Here is a 10,403-nt window from a genome sequence, read left to right as displayed (position 1 = left end):
GCTAATTCCTATTCAGATTCTTAAATATTGAACAATAAAATTAATTATCAAATATATGATATATCAAATGATGTATCTCATAAATAATTAATCAATTTATTCCTTAGCATATAAGTTGTGTAAACGATTAAACTATTTAATTTTTTCTGCAACTGCAATTAATGAGCTACGGTTAAATATTTTACAGTTTGCTTGAATAATATAGCTTTTAATATTTGCGCTGGTTATTACGTATTGATTTATTATTATTGCAATAATTATTACTGTATGCTCTTCTTTATGCTCTATATGGTTAAGTGTTTTCCATAGACTATTAACTCTTTCGATTTTAGGGTACATATTCGAACTAATCCGTAGTATTGTTTTTATGATATTTGTTGCAAGTACTAACAGTGATACGCAGTACCGTTTAGCTTAAAAAAAGGAGTAACTTCCCACCGTTTATTTTGTTCGTCGGTGGTCATTTCCGACTTCTTGTCCACCTGTTTGGTTGACCGCCTAGCCTAACCTCTCTTTCCTGTTATCCTTTACATCCAACGAAACTGTTTATGTTGTAAGTTAGTAAAAATGACTACAGCTATTTCAAAGAAAAGAAAGGTAATTTGAGCTTATTTATTATGTTATAATGGTTTATTTGATTTATTAAGTCGTTATTTTTAATTTGTGTATTGTATTTACAGGAATAGTTCGGGAAATGAATGGATGAACATGGATTAAAATCAGTACTTGGTTAGTGGTTCAAATATGGTTTATCACTTTTTAACTGGATTTGTAAATATTTCATTTGAAAAAAATAAAATTTATTTATTTACTGGTTCACTTTCTAACAACTCTCATATCACTAAATTGATCTAAATAGTTCCTATCCAATTCAAATGCAAATAATGTTGGTAAAATTCAACATATAAATGATTAAAACTTGCTAAAATACAAACTTGACACAACTAACCTAGGCCTACATAGATTATGAAACTTAGTTATTTGAAAACAAAACACTAATTGTTTTACTACATCACTCCCGCGCAAGGAAAATATATTTCAAAGCATTTATACCACTTGATTAAATAATATTACATATTTGCAACAAGAAACGTAAACAAAAAAATAACCAATACATAACAACAGCAAAGATATAACAAGAATGATAATTAAATATGATATTCTTCGTCTTTCCGACTTGTATCAAAGATCGAAAAGTACCGATCTTCTTACTAATTGATACATTTATTTATCTGCTATCGAATGCTACCATTACTTTCGTCAAAAAGCATTATAGATACTTTATAAAGTGGCTTTTTCACTGTGATGTTTGACCGTCACTGCGGCGACTGTCGCCAGTTGTTGAGAATGATAGACCGTCACTGCAGCAGTCGTCACCAGTTCCTGAATTAAGATTATAGCTTTCATGTTTACTAATTAAAACCATCTTAATATTACATATTTTTACTTTAAAATAAATAGGTATCACATTAAAAATAATTTATTTGTCTTACTTGTATTAATTGTGTATTGTTTGCTTCTTGAAAATGTAATAACTGTTGCAGATTTTTTCTTTTAAAACTTTACATTTCCTCTCCAAAACGCCCAATAACTCTTGTCTCAAATAACTATTTTGTATACCATTTAGTGAACTTGAAAGAAATATACACACTTATTCATATTATAATTTACAATCACTTCATTTTATAATACTACCGTTTGTTGTGGTAGTTTTAGCACAATCTTTTTCATTCTTTGATATTATTATGATATTTTAACTATTAAAAGTTATCATAGTTATCATGGTCATAATTTAATAATAAATGCCTTGCAAAACATAAAATAACATAAATTAATCGAGTGTTTTTTTCTTTTTAACACTAAGGACAAAAGATGCATAACAGATGTTTTGGGTCTGTTATACTGGAATACACTGATCAATCTCATCAACTTCCAACCAAGTCAACCACGGTTAATTTAAAGTGAGCCCTCCCACAAGCTTTACCCCAGACTAGTAACTCTCAAAGGTACACCAGCCTGCAAGAATCCTTAAACATCAGGTTCGGGAATCAAACCTGTGATACCAAGACCAAAACCTGCGTTATGAGAGTAGTGCCTTAGATCACACAGCTATCCTGACTTGGTGTATATGCAGATAGCTCACTAATGATTTTGCTGTACACTTATCCTTCTCTTTGTACTTTTTGTCTTAGACAATTCATCTTGTGTAGTTCTAATGATGTCAATGTAAACAATGTCTACCCATCATGATTGTGACTACTGATACCCCAGATTCATATCTCAGTGTCACGATCACATCCTCTAACACAGTCCGCGATCACATTCTAGGAGAGTTAAATGTTGATACCGCTGTTGTGAAAGTAAACATTTTTATTGTGATAGTTTATCGAATAAAAATTAAACAAGAAATACTCAAATACAATAATAAGGTAATTTGGTATTATCTGGAAACTACTCTGTTCCTATCTGCTATTAATTATAATAACCTAATCTAACCTACTTTTATTGTGTGATAAGTAGTAGATATGGACAGAGTGGCCTGTGTATAGTACCAAAATACGCTGAAGTGTAAATAGATGGCAAGTATATGTCAATAAATATATAGGAGTCAACAGTTACAAACTTTTATGGTCAGTCACTGCATTGAGACATAAAAATAAAATTCAGTTTTTAAATTTTGAAGTTGTACTTTTGAGACCTTAAAATTGTTTATTTAAACTACAAAAATATGAAGCCACCATATTTGTATCAGGTTTTTGAATTGAAAAATGAGTGGAATGTATCAGTTTGTTGCAGATGGAGTATTTAAAGCGGAACTCAACGAGTTTCTAACTCGAGAACTTGCCGAAGATGGTTACTCCGGGGTGGAGGTGCGAGTCACTCCCACCAAAACTGAGATCATCATCATGGCCACCCGAACACAGAATGTGTTGGGTGAGAAAGGGAGACGTATCAGGGAGTTGACGTCTGTTGTCCAAAAGAGATTTGGCTTCCCCCCTGATTCTGTTGAACTATATGCTGAGAAAGTGGCGACTAGAGGACTCTGTGCCATAGCTCAGGCTGAATCTTTGCGTTACAAGTTGATTGGTGGACTTGCAGTCCGAAGGTAAGTGTTAAAATAATGTTAATGCCAGTTTTAAATGTTATGTTAATACGCCTTCTTGTCTAAGTCTGTGATGCCAACATTTCTCACCCTTACAACTCCATTGTTTAAGTAGCCTGCTCTTATATTAAGTTTTAGTCCATTTATGTGTCAGGAAACAAAGAAGTTTGTCAGTAGAAATTATCTACATATTAATGTAAGCTCATATACAGTGGACTACATTGTGTTTGTGACATTGTACCTTTTACTACAGTGTGTGCAACTTCAAAAATAAAGAAATATTGTGTTTGTATTGTAATTCTCATTAGATATGACTTGAACTGTACTTTAAAATAATTCATGCAAAAAAACAGGTTAACTTGTTGGAAGTCGCCAAGTAAATATAGTTGACGCTACTTTTGTCATTATTTTGTGAGTTCCGCCTTAAATACTCCATTTGCAACAAACTGATACATTCCACTCATTTTTCGATTCAAAAACCTGATACAAAGATGGTGTCTTTAGGTATTTGTGATTTAAATAAACAAATTTTAAGGTCTAAACGTACAACAGCAACTACCAATTTCATGTGGTTGCTGGTCATTACATACAACTTCTAAATTTAACAAGATGAATTTTATGTGTCTCAATGAAGTAACTGACCTTAACAGTTTGTAACTGTTGCATCCTATATTTATTGACATATAGTTACCATCTATTTACACTTCTGGGTAATTTGGTACTATACGGAGACCACACTGCTCCTATCTACTATTTGTTATGCAATATAAGTAGATAAATATATACATATGTATTACAAATAGATAAAGCTAAAGTTAACCTTTATGAGTGCTCACGTGATCTGAGATTCAGTTTAGGTACTATTGAAGGTTTTTCTTCTTTGTTCATGCTGAAGGTGCTACCGAAGCCTGCACGGCTAAGGGCATTACCGATCAGAAATGCCCCTGGCCATGAATAACCGGCATGAATAAATGGCGGGCTTCAATAACCCTGCATTACTGGTGTAAAAAGAAAAACCACCCTTCAGATATTACACAAATTAATCGAGCTCAGATCATAATGAGCACTCGTAAAGGTTAACTTTGGTATTATTAGTAACATATTTATGATGATCTATTTATATCGTGTAATAACAAGTAGTAGATAGGCCGCTGACCATAAATTAATTTGTGCGCGCACACCAAAACAATACGATCCGCAATGGGTTAAGGATGTCAAAATTTGCTAAGCAGAACTGACATCAGTGTCATCGTCCAGGTATGAATGCTTTCCTGTTAGATGTCAGCACTCTCACGTGACACTGATGAACTCATTATTGTGATTGTTGAAGATGTCTGCCTTAAACTCCAATAGGAAAATTGTTTTTCAGACTTTATGTATGACATTTATCAATGCCACAGGGAGAAAAATAATTGGGCTCAATGGTAAGGGGTTTGGCCTGCTTAGTGAGCATTATTGTCACTTGAGTTAGAAGTGGTTAAATTGTAATATTAATAATGTTACTTTTGGCTCATGTAAACACATTACAACAATCATTTTGTGTATATTACAGAATGTATTTTGGGTGTGAATGTATAATATTACAACGTTTGCCAGGGCTTGCTATGGCGTCCTGCGGTTCATCATGGAGAGCAGAGCCAAGGGCTGCGAGGTTGTGGTGTCTGGCAAGCTGAGAGGTCAGAGGGCCAAGTCTATGAAGTTCGTGGATGGCCTGATGATCCACAGTGGAGAGCCTTGTAGAGAGTACGTGGATACTGCCACTAGACATGTACTGCTCAGACAAGGTTTGTATGACACATTTTATTATTTTATCCATAAAGTGGTATTTTAACCCTCTAAGGAGTATGGACGTCATATATGACGTCTTCCTTTGATAGTCTAAGATGAGTAGCCTAATGGATGAAATTAAAAAAAAAAAAATACCAAAAGGAGTAAATAATTAAAATTTTTAAAATCTCTTAAAAAATGTTTATTTACATTTGAAAGCTTAATAAAAAAGGACTATGTGTTCTACAAGTCAATATTTAAATACTTTTTCAAAATCAAATATCCTATTTCCTCACTATGGCAGGCTCATCAGTATTGTCTGCTATTTGGACAACAGTAACAAACTAGATGGTTGTTTAACAAATATGTCACTCTCACAAGATAAATATGGCCACAGTATGTAGTATACAAGGAATGGCTAGTAAAATGTGGTGGCATATTCTGACAACAAAGCGATGCAACCTTGAGTCAGTGGCTTCTACCGGATGTCTACTGCGATCTGGTGGTAAAATCAGATTACAAGTGATTGAGAGCACAAACGTGGAAGTAAAGTATGTTGCTGATAGATGGAACCACTTTACAGACTAATCTACCTAAAGGCAATCAGTAATAGCAATGCATTTACGATATTCAGCTTTGGTCGTTGACTCCAAATATTATTCCATAACAACCAATTCTGAATCTCTTTCTTTAAAGTGCTGCTGCTTGTTTTCCTGTTCTCTTTAACACACGATACTTTGCATTGTCCATCACTACAATGCTGTTGGCTGTTAGGTTTGGTACCAACTTTTTACCAGTACCAAACGAGCCTCGTGGTGCCATGAACAATAACAATCCTATCCCCCTTACCTACAGGCACTGCTATTCCAATCTCCTGTGGGCTGTTCCAGCATGATTAGCATTAATGTAAGTTTCATCGTTATAAACAATACATTTTCTTTCTTCTCTGTACTTTTAAATTTGTCTCAGGCATTTAATACGCCAGGCAATAATTTCAGACCTCTTGATCAGTATTTTGCGATTGGTTTGACATTTTTTCCAACAAAATCCAAGATTGTACATAGTTTTTCTTAAAAGTGTATTTCCGCATTTTAAAATTTCAGCCTCCTATAATTCTTTCTTTATTTTTGCCAATGTAGGAAACACTTTTTACTGTATACATATAGTAAATTTTTCCATGTAAAGTCGTCAATTTTTTTTCTTTTTCTCCCATAATTTTTCTTTATTTTTGCCAATGTAGGAAGCACTTTTTTACTGTATACATATAGTAAATTTTTCCATGTTTACAAGTTCTTGTAAAGTCGTCAATTTTTTTTCTTTTTCTCCTATTTTTCCCATAGGAGTTGAAAAGGAAAGCTCATCACGAGTTTCAAGTGTCTGTTTTCCTTATCTTATAATCTGTTTGACGAGCGTTGGACCAACTCTAGTGGTCCTGTTGGCTTCATCAGCTAGGGTATTTAAGTTATTTTCAACCCACATTTCTTTTAAATATTCAGTCAGTTGTACACTATTTCCCGAGCCTGTCCCCTCAGAGGCCTGCCAGAAGTACAACTGCACTTTTTTGGTGTTGCCATAGTTTGTCGAATTAAAGCCAAATCCGTATTGTAATGTAATAATTTGTGTTAAAAAGGCATCAATAAATAAATACCACGATATGATAAAACACTAAAAATTGTTGAAATTGACACTATATTTGGAAAACGGGAAACATAACATGGACACAAGTGATTGTACTACAGAAAATCACTGACTTTATTCAAACCGTGTACTGAACAAAGAGTTACATAACCCAATAATAATAACAGCTGTTAACAATAAACATTTGTTAAAATACTTCTTAATTTATTATACTAACATATAAAATAGATGCAATGCACTATTCTTAACATAAATAATATTCGTTATTCCTTAACAACGAGAATAACAAAACATAACATGATTCTCCAATAACACCAATACAGGGAAGCAAGGCACTCGGTTCCCACTTGTGTCTTGTAAAGGAAATAGATCGAGCAGTGAAAGAGGGGGTGGCGGCAGGCGTGGTCGAGCTCCTGCTCCTCCTTCCCCCTTTACGCAAGAAACCTTCATGGAGATCGCTTTCAAAGTGGCTCATTTATAATCATAATCTTGTGAATGAATGGCTTACTCTCATTATCATAACATCTACAAATCAGATGCCATTCACTGTGCTTTGTGACCTTCAGAAAGACCTTTAGGTACATAGTACTTATGATTACCTAACATCTCTATGGTTACCATAAACAAACTAGTTCTGGATTTTTTTATTTGGATGCTTAGAGATGGTAAAACATCGATATTCCCTAACTTTGTTGATCTTGTCAACAAGTTCATCACTCACCACTGATGACCTGTCACTCCTTTTTTGGTTGTAAATGGTTGTTCATCAACAAACCCACTCACTTCACCCATAAACAGCACAAAGTTTCCTATGAATAACTGCCGCTGAATGTTGATTTGCTGTGTAAAATCTAATTACAGCACACACTTCACATTTGGCGGGAAACTCAATCACAGCACACATTCTGCAAATACATAAAAAATGAATGAGTGCTCGTACAACCCTTTAACTGCCATAGCTAGATGCCGACTGATCTGCCGCATGCACCAGTTTGTAAGAGGGCACGCTGCCACCATTACTGTAAATGAATGGTGGTTTGTTTTAGAATAGCCCTCTTACATCGAAATGTTAAGATTTAATTTATAATTAAAATAATATATTTAAATATGTGATGTATTTTGTTTCCAGGGGTATTGGGTATCAAGGTGAAGATTATGTTGCCTTTTGATCCTGATGGCAAGATTGGTCCAAAGAAGCCCCTTCCTGATAACATCTTTGTGGTTGAGCCTAAAGAAGAAACACTGCCTACCATTCCTACAAGTGATCACAAAGCATCAGCAAAACCTGATACTGTGGTGCCTGCTGCTATTGTAGCTTAAATAAAAAGTATCTTTCTTTTGTATGTCTTACTTCTTTGGTATAATTAATTACCCATTTAACTGCCACGCTGGAGATATATCGTGCAATATATACTAGTATTTTGCACAACTGACATGCCAGAGCTACCTGGTTTTTAAATCACCACCTGTTTTGAGCTAAATATAAGCTTAAATATTGAATTAAAATTGTATAAAAAGCAAGGCTGAATAATTTTATTGTTTTCTGTTAAAATTAAGCACAAGTTAAGTGAAGAAAGAAACTAATTTCAGTAGAGTAGAGGAAATAAATGGCTACCATTGAGATCTCAGGAAGTATTAATTTTACAAACTTGATCTTATTTTTTATGCTTATTAAAAACGTAGTTGCAATTTTAAAATTACGTCACCATTTTCCAATATGACGGTCAACTTTAAAATTTCCTTTGGAGACCCAAGATTCAGATTTTTACTGCGGATTTGAGTTTGACATGCAATTCTAAGAGCTTTTTATTATTGGTGATATTTTTATACAGGGTGTAAAATATAATTCCCAATAATCGATTCATGATAATTCCCAAACAATTACAGGTAAAGCAATGAAACTTGTTACATCATTACTGCACCTATAAATCTACTTTTTGAAGTAACTACAGTGGTTTTTTGTCATGTCAGGGGGTTGGCCTGCAAGGAGGCAGAAGGAAATCTTAAATTAGAGCACAAGTCGAACAGTACATAAAATTAAATTTCTCTATTAGTACAGTACAGTGCCGCAAACCTGATTTGAAAAGGTGCACTCATTAAATATTAAGCTGGTTACAAATTTCAAATATTTACAATGTATGTCCTATTCTAGATGGTGTAAAATTCTTGTCTTGGCTCAAGTTAATCTTAGTAAATGAATACTGGACTTAAGAAATAGTTTTAAGGTCTTTAGTGTCTTTTCAAATACAATGGAGGATGGTCTACAAGGAGTTTAAAAAAATTTTATGTAAGCATAGCTAACTTGAAACCAGTGTAACTCTACTGATAAAGACCTTTAATTTTATGTATTACTCGACCTATGCTCTCATTTAGGATTTCCATACGACTCCTTGCGGGTCATCCTTCTGACATGACCAAAAAGATTTTAGTTACTTAAAAAAGTAGCTTTATAGGTGCAGTAATGATGTATCAAGTTTTATTGCTTTACCTGTAATCTTTCGGGAATTATTAAACCCATGCAGGGCTATTTTTATAATCTGTATATTTAGCTGCAAGAGCACTGAAAGTTTCAAAAACTTACGTCAACATTAATTAAAAAGGCACATTTTACCATTTGCAAACAAATTTATTTAAGTCAGAATGCAATATTTTTCAATAAAATGTTATAGAAAGCTGTTGAAATTTCACAAATACTTTATTGCATACAAAAATTCTTAAATTGCTGTTTAAAGTAATTACTTGTGATGACCACAATTTATTGGACAACATATTGCGCTCAGAGTTAAATTTTTTTTCAAGTGGTACAACATGCCTCTTTTAATGAGTATTTCTGAAACATTCGGGTTCCTAGCGGTTAAACAGTTAGAGAAAAAAGAAATTAATATATCAAGATAATTATAGTGTATTCTCACACTAATTGTTAAGAAGCCGTTTTACAAATCAAAGAATACATTTATGTTATAAAAGGATTATCTTGTAGCCAATTCTTGGGTAAAGAGCTGCTAATTTCTATCCTGATGCCCAGGTAGGCAGTAGTTGTTTGTGTGACTGGTGTTGTAATGGTAAATTTGCAATCCACTTCTAGCTGTTTCCACTTCCTTAAAGTGGATGGGGGTTATTGTCTCCAGGATGTACAATGTGAAAATGAAATAACACAGTAACTTTTTTGTTTGTTTTCATTAACCCTTGGAGGTCTAAAATTTCAGTTATCCTTTTTCCAGACAGTATGAAAAATCATAGCTTTGGTAATATTTGTGGTATCTTTGTTTTTTTTCACTTAAATGTATAGAAATAAAACATACTTTATAGGGAATAAATGGTAAGAATAAATTTAAATATATCGTTTACATTTAAAAAAATTAATAAAAGTTGACCATTAATGACGGAAATTAAAAAATAATTTAAATTCTAAATGTGGAAAATTTATCAATTTTATTCTGGACAAAACTATAAATTTGTATTAAGTTGCGTTCTAAAATAAAAAATTATTGTGATAACAATGTTTTCACACATTGCTAAAATAGAAGAAAATTGAACCTGGCATCTTGAGTGACACAAATAATTAAAGCCCCCAGCTGTTGCTCTATAAATGAGCTGAAGTAGTACATTATAATGGAGAATAATGTTACTAAAAGTACAATAAAGGTCAAATTACACGATTATAATATAAATTAGTGATTGCATAATATGCTAAAATGTCAATATCAATTCCAAAAAAATTACATAATCTGCATTCTTTGGGAGTTATTGCATTCTGCAAAATTACATGATCCGCAACCTTAGGTAGTTTTGGAGTTTCGTTAAATTTGTATGAATTGTAGGCCCACATTACAGACACTACAATGGGCTGACAGATCAGCCTGCGGCCTTTGTCACAAAAAAACAATTTAGGTCG

General features: G+C 33.3%; 1 protein-coding gene across 1 annotated transcript; it reads left to right on the top strand.

Annotated features, from left to right (window-relative positions):
- The first annotated feature begins 439 nt into the window (after positions 1-439).
- LOC124371959 (40S ribosomal protein S3-A-like) lies at positions 440-7,856 on the top strand. The gene is made up of 4 exons (XM_046830327.1): positions 440-597; positions 2,787-3,106; positions 4,700-4,887; positions 7,638-7,856. The coding sequence occupies exons 1-4, from the start codon at positions 568-570 to the stop codon at positions 7,826-7,828; spliced, it is 729 nt and encodes a 242-aa protein (XP_046686283.1). The 5' UTR covers positions 440-567; the 3' UTR covers positions 7,829-7,856.
- Positions 7,857-10,403: the final 2,547 nt, after the last annotated feature.

Source organism: Homalodisca vitripennis, unplaced genomic scaffold (genome assembly GCF_021130785.1).
Source record: "Homalodisca vitripennis isolate AUS2020 unplaced genomic scaffold, UT_GWSS_2.1 ScUCBcl_2336;HRSCAF=6980, whole genome shotgun sequence".
Taxonomy (NCBI): domain Eukaryota; kingdom Metazoa; phylum Arthropoda; class Insecta; order Hemiptera; family Cicadellidae; genus Homalodisca; species Homalodisca vitripennis.
This window is presented reverse-complemented; position numbering and strand designations above follow the sequence as displayed.